This window comes from Euprymna scolopes, chromosome 27 (genome assembly GCF_053919585.1).
Source record: "Euprymna scolopes isolate OS-2025 chromosome 27, ASM5391958v1, whole genome shotgun sequence".
NCBI classification, from domain to species: domain Eukaryota; kingdom Metazoa; phylum Mollusca; class Cephalopoda; order Sepiida; family Sepiolidae; genus Euprymna; species Euprymna scolopes.
This window is the reverse complement of record NC_136508.1, coordinates 84,609,786-84,623,307: the sequence shown is the minus strand read 5'-3', so window position 1 is coordinate 84,623,307 and position 13,522 is coordinate 84,609,786. Positions and strand designations below refer to the sequence as shown.

Below are 13,522 nucleotides of genomic sequence, written 5' to 3'. Positions count from 1 at the left end.
GACTTCAGGTTCTTCTTCATAAGTCCTGTGGCACCTATGATAACTGGTATGATCGATATCCCCTTTAGGTTCCAGTTTCTTTTCATATCATACATGAGACCTTAATGGAATAACAAGTGTCCAGTATAATCAGACAATGCTATCTCTTACAAAATTCATTGCCGTTGAAAGTATTTTAAAATATTTTTGGTACAAAAAAACAAAAACATTTTTAGAAAACCTATTCACAAACAGGATGTCGATAATTAATTCTACTTACAGTATAGGGTGATGAGACTTGGATAGTCTGGCCACATTAAAGAATGCAGGAATGTAAAACAGTTGAGATAGCGGGTTCAGTTCACAGGGGAAGGCCAAAGAAAACACGGACGGAAGTGATAAAAAATAGACCTGAGGGTAATAAGGATAAATGGAAACCTAGCCAGAGATAGGTTAGTTTGGAAATTAATTTCTTAAAGTTGTCCAACACATGCCATCATGTAAAAACGGATGTTAAACTGAATATGATGATTTTTACGTGCGATTTAAATTTTTAGTAAATCATGACCGTTAATTATTCTTATAATATGCTAGGGCAATTACATGTTTTTGCATACATTATCATTTTTTAAAAGACAAGACTGCTCGAGAGATGCAATTAAAAAAACAAAAACTAATTTTTTAAAACTACATCCGATATTACTGTTACCATGAATACAAAATATAATCTATTAAAAAAAGGGATACTACAATGTAAAACAAATTTGCATAAATTTTCATCAATAGTCATTAAATACAAATTAAATTAAGATTTATTGAATTACAATTTTTTCTTAAGACCCCATAATTAGACAATGCTAGATATTTTTTTTTTTAGAAACAAAATCCTGTAACGAATTTTGATCAAAATTGAAGTAAGTATGCTAGAGATAAGGTTTAGGGTCTTTCATTTTAATCATTGTAAGGGGGGGGGCATTAAATAGTAAAAACTGTATGGAGAATTCATTTTTCTCCATCCTGGGACGGGTATTTTTCTGTTCTTATATAAAGTAAAAACAATTTCTTCCAATCTTTGTGATAGATTTCATAACAAAAACCACACAAATCTGCTTAGTTTCATTTATGACAATAAAAGGAAACCTCTATTTAAAAAAATATATATAAATGAAAGCATTAAAAATGAAAACATTATTATATTAAGAAAATGTTATTTATTGAGGAAATTATGTAAAGCTAATGTCATAATGAAATTCAACAATTTTAATTTGATAATTTTAGATATCATTAATTCAAATATTTTACAAAAGGCCTCTACTGGCCTTTTGTCACCATGTGATTTCAAATAGATTAGCTTATCCCTAAACAAAAGTTTTAGTTAAGATGTTTTTTTATGTAACTAGTTACTTATAATATTTGTAACTATTAAATTGCAAAGATTTGAGAAACATCCACTTTACTTTATATCATCAAAAATGCTTGTACATATGTGCACCGGTGTCATGAATAGTAAACAATGCTGAGGAAACAGTTAATTGCCACGTTTAAAAAAAATGGATCTGGTGTAATGAACAACCTCTTTGATTTTAGATAAAACTTTGGTCTCAACAAGTTGTTCATTAAATAAATATAAATATGATGATTCAGTTCTTGGAATTGAATGAAAAATATGAGAAAATATCTAATTGATAAACAGATGGTTAAGTTTGTCTAGTCTACATGTTAACCCGTTTGTGGTTTTTTTAAAGCTTTTCTTAACTTATAAGCTTGTTATCTATTGCAAAGCATTGTGGCAGTATAAAAGAATTAACTTAAAATGAATTACCATGGCTGGAGTAACAGCAAGAGAGCCATATCTTTCTCCAAAAGTATGAATTGCAATTGAACTAATAGGACTTGAAACCGGATTGCAGAGTTTGCTTGGATAGCCATTATGCCACTTGCATTTAGAGGAAGGGGAGGGGGGAATAACAGGTCAGAAATGTCAGTACATGAAATTTCGTTTGCCATCAAGATATAACATGGCTTCACCGTAAGTTTGCGGTATCACACGTGGTAAATCTTTTCTGGTCGATTCAAATGTAAACTGGAAGACGTTAGTTGTTTCATGAACTCTTGTGATCGGATTTACATTTTCTGCGTGAACCCTCACCTGAATGAATGGACCCTCCGTATAGACAACCTGTGAAGAGAAAAATAGTAATGCACCAATTTCGACTGGTTTCCGGAATATTATACTGTCGACTTGGTTGAGACTGCAGCGTTCTTGGCTGAACAGGAATGAATTTGCCCATCCCAATTCATAAGCTTGTCTCATGAGAAAACCACCGAAAATCTTGTTGTACATGTTCCGTTCTTCAGGGTGGCAAATAATTAGATTCTTCAAACTGGTTTCGGAAAGCCAGACACTGTTTTCAGGCTTTACGCGAATTTTGAAAGAGACTGCTTGTGGGTCGATTGTATCCAAAAACAATTTATGAATAATAAAACGCTCATTCTCATTGGGCGCCATTAACAAGAGAGAACGTTTTGCTTCTTGTTGTCTTTTCATTTTATTAGCTTGGCCAAGTTTGATGAGACGTTCCTCATCGGCTGTATCCGGTACTAATGGGTTAATAAATGCTGAACCTTTGTTGACAGGATCCCGAGCAACAACAACAAACTGAGCTTCTAATAATTTCTTGACAGCATTATCCTGAGTTTGTTCCAAGGTCATCGTCACCTCCATTGAGGTCTGCCCAGCCCATGTTACATTGCCACATAGTTTTACATCTTGGTCCGCAACAACAGGACTATGCAGAGTAATCTGGTCGACTGCAGCCGTAACAATACTCAAAGGTGACCTTCCAGTCGAATTGGCATCCTTACAATGTTTGTAAGCAATATAAACTGCAAAAGTGTCAAGATCTTCAAGAATTCTGCCAAAGCGAACAGCTTTGTGAACATTCAAGTACTTTTCACTTGTTTTAATATCGCTAGCTAAAGGAATAAGGCCTTCGGAATAACTGTCACGCATTGTTTTAGGAGGAAGCTCCTTTTGACTTTTAGCCAAACTACCCATTAAATCTGACCGATCATAGTCACCTTCAGCATACAGGCGTTGAGCACCAATCAGTTCTTTCATAGTCTCCCGAATGGCCTTCAAGGTTGGAACAGCAACTGTCCTGGCTTTTCGACTCAACGAGACACATTGGATGGCACTTAAGTGGACGGAGCGTTGTTGGAAGAAGTGCTGTCTAAAAGAACTGAGGAAATGACATCGCAAGGCAGAAAAAGACATGATTCTTCAAAGACTTTTGGTTATTTGGAAGGAATGGACAATTCTTTAGATTTCTGTAAAAAAAAAAAATAAAAATAAAAATAAAAAAATATATATATATATATAAAAAATTAGAAGCAGCAAAGGAAATTGACAATTTTCATGAAAAAAAAAAAAGGGGGGGAAACAAAAAAGAAAAAGTATTTGCTATATTCAATTAGATCAAATGTGGTCATTTATACACTAATACTATTGATAACCACAATTTTCCTCCAGTGATTAGTAAAAGAACACATGTTCAATTGTATACATTAGGTATTGTTCTTTAGCACTAAACAACCAAAAAATAAAGGAATTGCTATTTCATTGAGCATTGAATACTTATCCGTTTTACGGCATATCAACCCATTTCGGCTTTGAATAATCCTGAAACAAGATAACTCATTATGGTTTAAACTTTTGAGATGAGGATTGATTATCTATATTCTTTAATCTCTGCACAGAATTTCAAATGTAACCGTTTATTTAACCCATGAGAGAGGGTAAAGATTAAGCTGATATTTTTAATAGTAAATAAAAAAAACTCAGATTCAAATCATGTAAAAACCAATGGAAACAATTTGATAAAAAAGCAAAATTTTTCTATTCATTACAGTTGGCTTATTACTTTTTTTTGTGAAAAAAAAAAAACAAAAAAAAAACAACTAAAAACCATATATTAAGCCCACCATATTGAAAAGTTGCCACTTTTCTTTAAGATGGAACCGGTTTTATATACAGACACAATAATCGTGCATATTATATTAAAAACTAACATTAAAAAAATAAATCACCTATCACTACTGAAAGCTATAAAAAAAAAACAAAAAAAAAAACTATTACCACAAGGAAAACAAAAAATGTACATTTATAATAGCAATACACATGAAAAAATTTAAATGGATTAAAATATTTCAATATTGGTATATATAGAAAGAGCTTGATGAGCTAAGAAAGAATCTTTTTAAATTTTTTTAAATCCAATTAAAATCAAGGAAGTTATGACTATTTTTATGCCCTGCGTGTTTGGATATTTTCCCCTCTTTAAGACCATATGCATTTTGTCACATTTTTTGCACTACTTTTTCAGTACAAAAGGCTATATCTTTGTTAAAACACAAGACTACGCAATGAAATTTGCCATATAAGTGTATTTTTGTGCAAGGAATCTGAACATGCTACTGAAAATCTCCAGAAATGAATGGTTTCCAAATAATCTGCAGTAAATGCACATAAATATGCTGCGATTGCTTAAAAATGCCATGTATTCATTAAAAGAAAAAGTTAGAGAACTCAAAGTTTAGTTGTAATGCATTTTATGTGCCAAAAACTGAAATCGAAATCTAGGATTGGTTAAAAATGAATATATTGCAATATTTCTTTGGTATTATTGTAGATTAATACCTTCTGCTACCCCTCCCCATCTCACCACCTCTCCAAAATATGTGATTCTACCTTTATAGACAATTGTATGTGAACAACTTGAAAAACTTTAAAAGATAAACAAAAATTATTTTAGAATTTAATGTAAAATGATTTCCCATTTTGAATCATTCAAGCGTTTTAGGGTAGTTACCCACCTCCCTTTTTCCTATGATAGATAAATCCTGGGTGTTTTTTTTTTTGTTTGTTTGTTTTCTAAAAGGCGATTATGCGTGGTTTTAAGAGGGTCTTTGTGCAATTATGAGAAAGTGGGGAGGTTGCCACTCTGACTTTGGGTTAATGATAAGGCTAAGGAAAATTATGTGTGAACATCCTGAAGACTTGATAAAAACAAAACAATTTTAGAATTTAGAGTGGGGGTTGGTTTCACATAAATGTAAAATAATTCACCATTTCAAGACGATTCTAGCATTTTGGACAGTTGACCAATTTATTTTTTTATGGGAGATTAATTATGTGCACTTTCTTTAAACATTTTTTATGTTTTCTTTTTTTTATGCTTATATGAGCTCACAGAGGAAGTTTGTTTGGTGGGGAGCTCTGCCACTTGTACTTGTTAAGGCTAAAGGTTTTAGGAGGAGGCTTGCCAATCATACCTAGGATTAGTCATAGAATTAAGCAAGTTTGTTTGTTTTTTTAAAGGGGGTGTTTGATACCCATTGTGAAACTTTACAAGAATTATGACAAACAGACAAAAATAAATGTTATTTAAAAAAGTGACGTCACTCTAACAGAAAACATGATGCTTAGAAAAATATCAAGTATTTAAATTCTATTTAAATGTAAAAGAAACAAGTTTTCCCAATAGTCTGTAATAAGTTCACATACAGGACCTCCCATTTGACACCAGCTCAAAACTCTTGTTTAGTAAGAAATTCATCAATTTGTTTTGAATAGAATTTGGAATGCTAAAACCAACTAAAATTAGAATAAGTGCACACAAAAAAAATGTAATAGTTGTTGCAATTTTGTTTTGCTTTTTAATGCTTAAGACTTTAAACTGTTACATAAAAAAAAAGAAATAAGCCAAAGTTTTCTAAAATATTGGTTAGAAAATTAACCTTCTTAACCTTAACATAAATAAGAGATTCAAAAGCCTATGAAAGTTAGAGGAGGTGTATTAAAAAAAGAAAGAAAGTGTTGAAAATGCAACATCAGTTGTAAGGGAATTTGAATCTTCATTAATGCAGTTGATATTTTTTTTGTTAACAGAAATTTTATGAAGTAATGAAAGAAAATTTGAAGGAAAGTATTTTGCATTTAAAAAAGAAATGAAAGAAGTGACTCGATGAGAGTGTTTCCCCTACGCTTAAGAAAAGTGTATTGGCATAGATTTTTTTTTTAATTTTCTGTTGGCAATCGACAAAGAAAAAATCGTTTTTATTTAATTTTTTTATATAGTTGTGCAGAAGGAAAACAACTGTTATTGTCTGCTGTTAAATTAATAAAAGAAAATGTTTTATGGCAATGTGAAAATCAATGAAGAAACAGTACAAATGAAGATAATGTTTTGACAGATAATAATCAACTAAAAAAAAAATATCATTGTACTTATAGGAAAAATTTTGAACAATATTGAAAACTATTTGAAAGAAAATTGGATAAAATTCTGAAATGGCAGCTTCTGCATTTAGTTAAAATGCAGAAGCTGCCATTGTTAATAACTAAAGAGACAGTGCAAGGTGTTTTTTAAAAATTGAAACCATAATTCCAGAATGAGAATAAGTGTAATATTTACACACAACCATATCAGCAGTTTGTGTATTTAGTATTATTCACGGAATATGGACGAATCTTAAGAAAGTAATAACCTTGACAGAGCAGGGGTTATTTATATTTAATGTGTTGTTTAATATGTAGATAATTATGAATGATGAAAGTTGAACAATGACTGCCTAAATAGTTTGTTGCCTATTTAAAAATACTTTGGCAGTCTTTTTGAATTACGGAGAGTAGATAAATATGAGAGGGTACCAAAGATTTTTCTTTACCCTCTGTATATGAAACATAATTGTGAGATTCTGATTTCCTGGATAAAATGTAAATGTTGCCATATTTTTTATATATTATGGGGGCATGATCCCTGAAAGTTGAGAGATTCTATTTATAAATGCTGCTGCTAGGAACTGTGAATCAAATTAATTCATGTTGTGCTATTAATCAATCAGAAAGCAGAATTGCTCCATAAAATTTGAATGGTTTTACAATTCAAGCACGTTTTCATGTCAACACGAGAAGGATCTTTTGCTCTTTGCCTGCAAAATAATCGAGTCCAGAACCTGTACAGAACAGCTACCCACTGAAAATTTTTCATCTCCAGGACTTATATAGAATAATAATTATCCATCGGAAACTGTTTTGATATTAAACATGGCTTTCAATTCAATAAAATGAAAGGATGTAAAATGAAAAGATAATTTTTTGAAACACCCATCATGATACACACACACATGGTGATTTTTCTATAGAGACTAAACATGCAGGGAAAAAAAAAGATAGACAAAAAAAATGTTAACGTGTAATTCAGGGGCAGAGAGATCAGAAGTGCAATTTCATTCCAGGCAACACCGGACGTGTCTATAATCATACACTTTACTGGCATTTAGTTCTGTAAATTTTAAGAAACTACACTGAATCAAACAGAAATAAGTTTAATTTTTGGAAAGTTGTAATGAAGACACCAGGGATTCTCAAACACCCACCCAAGAGTTACTACTGACAGTGCAAAGCAAACATTTCTCTCCACATGTGTGAATGTTGGCAGAAATAAGAAACTGACACATTTACACAAAATAGGTGGACAGATGGAAAAATAAGTCAATGCAGATATTTTCTTTCTTTAGGTACTTTCAAAAGGAACATCGAACACACTAACATGAACCCATTATTAAAGCAATCTGATTTTTCACAATTAAAAATATAAGGCAATCAAAAAAAAAAAAAAAAAATTACTAATAAACTGTACCCAAACAGTGTTGTCTGTGGAAACAGATTTGAAATGGCTCCCCAAATCCAACAACATGTTAAAAAGAATCTAAACATCACGGATTGTCATCCACAGCCTAGCAAGGCCTTTTTTTTTTTTTTTTTTTTAAAATCGGGTTTTACTTTCTGTATGAGGTTGTAGTCAGTGTTTGTAAGAATGAATATACAATGCATTTTGTAAAACAATCCTGTATTTATTATCTTTTTTTTTTTTTATATATAATTTTGGTGTTCTTGTGACAAGACTGTTGTAAGACTCCGATCAGCCAGTTTAATAATGATTCAACACATCAAAATGTCTGCCTATTCTAATAATAATAAAATAACAGCAGGGGCAATAATAAGGAGCGGGATATGTAAGTTATGTAAATATAGCATGGTTATAGACAGTAACAGTAGGTTCAAATTTACAAATTATTACACCTTATTTAAAGGCTGTTTTCAAAACTGTAAGAAAGGAAGGAAAAATTTTTTTACCCTCTTTTCAGGCACTAATTTAATCCCCAGTGATCCTTTTGTCCATAACTAGGTCAGGACTGCGAAACTTATATTATCGATTGAATGCTAGTGTATCTTTTTGACTTCTTTTAATGGATCGGCCAGCTAGATGCACACACCAATGAACAAATTTCCTTTGATATAGTTTCTCTTACAATTTTTAGCAATGACAAAAAAACAATTCAGCGAGTTTTGATAGTACATAGATGACAGACATTTTCAATTTTAAGAATTGGATTCATGCTTTTTCTATAATTTTTCATTGACAAATACACTTATTTATTTTGCCTGTTCATGCATTTGCAACAAACTTCCTTAAAGACATTCGTTGGATAGATTAAAATCAACTTAAAACTTGTTTTTATGGAAACTGGGGGGGGGAGGGTGCATTTTTTTTTTAATTGTTAAAATATATTTATTAAATAAAAATACATTAAGAAACAAGGTTTTTATGTTCTGAAATATAGTTTTTTATTTTCAGTGATAATTAGTCTTAAAAAAGATTTAAAAAAAAAAAAAGTACTAATGCATTTTATAAAATAGATATTTACTAGCGTGGGTGGGGTGTAGGGGCCTTTACTCAGTTGTACAATACACTTAAATATGATATTTTAATTCGTCCAGAGTTTGTATATATTATTATAGAGCCGTGATTTCAAAAATAATGAAAAAGTATTTGGGTGCCATCAGCTAGAATTGAAACCAAAAGCAAAACTAGAGCATTCAAAGCTGGTGACATTACCACAGTACCAACATAACCAGCATATGAACTGATTAAAAATAAACTAAGATGAATGTACAAAATGTATAACGATTTTTTTCAAGTTTGACCCCTTGGAAACTATTTTAACCGGCTAAATACCCATAAAAGAACAGTCCATAAAAAAATCAATCATTTGAGGCCTCTAGCGCCGCTCTGCAACTTGTAGTTTCGGAAGAGATAGAGTTTGAAAATATGGAGACAGACATACAGACATAGTGAGTTTTATAAGTTAGATTATATGCAGACATATGCTTTATGGCCACTAACAATGAACAGTGTCGCTTATATAATTGTACTGTTGGTCGGATGATTTGAACCCGGAACAAAAGTCATCATTAGCTTACTCCAATTTACATTTTTAAACGAGGGATCGTGCCCATATTATGCTTCTTAAAAATTCCTTTTAAAATATTCCAAATAAAGTGAAACTTGGAGAATATACTTATGGTTAAGATTTTACAAGAATCAGAGGTATAAGAATTTTCGCAATGCACATCCATCCCCTTTGCATAAGATTAAATTAGACTAAATATTGGCCCCTTCCATGTAAACGATACTAAATATAACCTACATTACCCACTCTTTGGCGTAGAAACAGTATTACAAAATTCTTAATGATCGGTTAATTAGTTTAGAAATGAATCATGTACAAACAAATATACAAACATGCATACACACACACACGGTCCTCTTTCTACATCTTTATCCATGTGGTTAATGTGACAGTCATATTAAATGCGAGAGAAATAAACACTGTATTTTTTTTTATTTTATGAATATAATAAGTCTCAGAAAGTGTTCAATCTGCCAAGTGAGAGAACTTTCACAATATTGCTTGATTAAAAACTTTTCATAATTCCCTTAAAGTGCTCAACTTGAATAAAGGTTTTAGACAAACCATCAAAACCTGGAGGGTCTAATAAATAGATTAGATATAAATGTTCGATTTTTAACTGACAATGACAATCATTTCAAAAGGAAGAAACTGTTTAAATAGATGTATTATTTCGAGAGTAATATTAGCATCAACAACAAATTATATAGATGAATAAAGCAACCATGGAATTTCCATGAGTCTTGTTAGTTACATACTAATAAAATTATGAAAGGTATAAACGCTAATCCTTCCTTAGTTATGAATAAAACAGCAAATTGTGTTCAATCGTTTATAACAACAAATTGTTTCTTCCTGGGTCATGTGCTTTGTCATTAAATAAACCCTCCCAAAAGGGGTTGATCTGCCATAACAAACAACTCAGAACAAAATGTATTACGGCATAGAAATATATTTTCTAGGTAAAACAAATATGAATGAAGATGTTACAATATTTTTTTTAATCTAAAGTACGTCATCTCTATAGAATCCCAGAGAAGAGAACTAAACAGCTGCATTTTCACTTGTTAGTTTTTGCATATCTGATGGAGCAATATTATATTACCAAAATGGCATATTCCCTTACGTGCCCGGCATTGCCCGGGTCTTTGGAGGTGTGTGTTAAGCATATAAAAACTTTAAAAAATAAATAAAAATTAAAATATGGTAGTAGGCAGGCAGGCTCCAACCCATGAATGTGGAGAGAGATGTAAAAAACAAAAAAGGTAGTAGCGTGAGGAGGGGATCAAAACAACAGTAGGAAGCAGGTGTGAAGAGAGGTGTTAAAAAAAAAAAAGTGGTAGTAGGCAGGCAGGCTCGGCGAAGGCGGAAAAGAAAGTGAAAGAACATCTAATGTCTTAGCCGATGTCTCCATGATGTGACCGGAAGTCAAAAGCGTTGAAATTAACCAAAGTCAATTCAACGGTGACGATGACTTGCTAAAATATCAGCAAATAAAAATCGACCCCTCCTTGTACAAAACGGCCGAGTTTAGGGTGAAGAAATTAATGTTTTGGGCCAACTTTTCGATATTAGTCATCCGAGACGTCAAGCATCAAAATGATATCGATCTTGTCAGGATCTGTCGCCTCTGTTGAAAGTTTTTGTGAGACATACATACACACATTGTAACAGATTATATGACACACACACAGACACACTAGAGTAAACCAAAACTCCTCATAATAAAACAAATCATACTCTGTCATTGTTCATACTATGAAAATCATAGAATTAATATTTCAGTAATTTAATTTTTCATATATAAATTATCATTTCAGATGACCTAAAGAAGAAAAAACACCTAACATTGATTTTATTTTTTTATTATTATTTAGAAAAGTATTCATTTCCAAATCAACTGACTTGCTATTTGCTTTCTTGCTCATCCTCATCACAAAATTAAAATCAAAATATAATGAAATATGTCCAGAATCTTTATTCTTAAGAAATTCAGAAGCTTGCTTAATTGATGTCTAATGACTATGGATATAAATTCATGCAACTGGGAAATATTTACATTTTTAAATGAGATGTACCATATTATGCTTCTTAAAAATTCCTTTTAAAATATTCCAAATAAAGTGAAACTTGGGAGAATATACTTATGGTTAAGATTTTACAAGAATCAGAGGTATAAGAATTTTCGCAATGCACTTCCATCCCCTTTGCATAAGATTAAATTAGACTAAATATTGATTCCTTCCGTGTAAACATGTAAACGATACTAAATATAACCTACATTACCCACTTTGGCCTAGAAATAGTATCACAAATTCTTAATGATCGGTTAATTAGTTTAGAAATTAATCATGTACAAACAAATATACAAACATATGCATACACACACACATATATGATTTTCTTTTTACATATTAACATGCATTAACTGATGTGTATGTATGTATATATATATATATATATATATATATATATGTATGTATGCATGCATAAAAATATATATAAAAATGTTCATATATTTTTGTATTATATTTTTATTTGTTGATGTATAGGAATACACAATGCCAAGTAAAGGTCACAGGATGTCAACAAATATTTTTTTGTAATTCGATAGGGCAACAAGTAAGTAAAATTTATAATTTAATAAGCACGTCATTTATTTATTTTTTTTACTTTTTAATTAATTCAATTATTTATACGTAAGAGCATTTTTACCCTAATGCTAGTTGAAAATAATTTTCCATTCACTAATGTGATACCCCCTGATGTGGAGTGAGAGTTTTTAATTTAATTATCCGCAAACACGCTTCATAATTTATGACTCATCAGCATGGCTAAACCTAGCAAAATTCAAAACCATAATTTGAAACCTGAAGCTCTATCAATGAGCTAATTCTTGCTAGTGCAGGAATATATTGCATTTTTATAGCTATCATTTACATGTTTATTATTTTGTGAGAATTTTGATTAACAGCAATTAGTTCAGTGGTAGAGCTTCAGGCTTCAGAGTTCTGGTTTTAAATCTCACTAGGTAAATCCATGCTGAGGAGTTATAAATAATAAAACGTGTTTGCATAATCAAATTTTAAATATATTTTTTACATTATTATTTTTAAACACACACACACACACATACATATATATTTGAATTACCAACTAAACATCATCTTCAAGTCAAGAGTATTTAGTCTTTCTGTACAAGAATTTGTCAGGGCAACCTGACATGAGGATACTTCACATTAAAACCTGATCAAATATAAAAAATAACATAGGATTTGAAGTTCAAATAAGATCCATTTGACACAGCCATATACTGGCTCATACGAACAATAGTGCATCTTTTCTAAGTGATGTTAACTCAAATAATAACTTTTAGTTGGATACTCCACCAGACTAGACAAATTCTTGTCCTGAAATCCAGTAAAGCCAAAAGAAAGATATACTACAAGATAGTTAAGTGGTCAATTGAGAAGAGGAAACTTGATGTTCTTCACTTTATGAACTCAACGTTTGAGGAGAATCTTGAATGAACACTTGTAGGTGTACCTCATAAGAATTAAGTGTTAGTTTCAAAAAGAGGAACTCTTTATTTCTAAGAACTAACTGAAGTAAAATGAAAACAAAGCAAAATATATTCATTCTAAGAACTTTATACAACAGGGCTTTACAGACAAATTTATATTTAGTTAACCTTTGGCAACTAAATATTTTTGTTTACTAGCATAATAGAAAAGTTACTAGCCAAATCTAACTGATTTTTGGAATGACATCTTCATTCTCTGATGGGTATATACGTAAAGATTTTTTGAATATTTTTTTAATAAGTGTAATTTTAAATATACACCTAATTTTATGTTAAGATTTGAAAAGTATAAACATTAAAATTTCTTTAGATGTTTTTTAAACAGCTTTCATTAAAAAAAGAGTATATTGTTCTATTGAACCATTTATTTAAATAATTTGACTTTGATCGTTTTATTAAAAAACAAATGAAGATTAAAAAGACATTTTTCATTCAGTAATGAGATTTGGAAGAAAACATACAATCGCCAAAAGATAAACCTTTTATTATTTCTAGTGACTACTTAGAAAAATCACTTGCAAATGTGAATGTTTCACGTGCAACATAAAATCCTGTATAAACAAACCTGTCAGAGGTTATTAACTACAACATTAATCCTAATATATGCAATCGTCTTCCTAATTGAATTTTAAATGATTTTTT

The 13,522-nt window shown here is 30.8% G+C and overlaps 1 protein-coding gene across 3 annotated transcripts in view; it reads right to left on the bottom strand.

The window, feature by feature from the left end:
• Positions 1–1,170: 1,170 nt before the first annotated feature.
• LOC145248954 (acyl-coenzyme A thioesterase 9, mitochondrial-like) overlaps positions 1,171–13,522 on the bottom strand; it is a 34,603-nt gene continuing 22,251 nt past the window's right edge. For 2 of the 3 annotated variants that reach the window (XM_080110755.1, XM_080110757.1), the window contains one exon: positions 1,171–3,309. In XM_080110755.1, coding sequence (XP_079966881.1) covers positions 1,961–3,256 — 1,296 coding nt within the window. In that variant the 5' untranslated portion in view covers positions 3,257–3,309 and the 3' untranslated portion in view covers positions 1,171–1,960. The remainder of the gene's footprint in view (positions 3,310–13,522) is intronic. The other variant, XM_080110756.1, reaches the window with a different exon arrangement.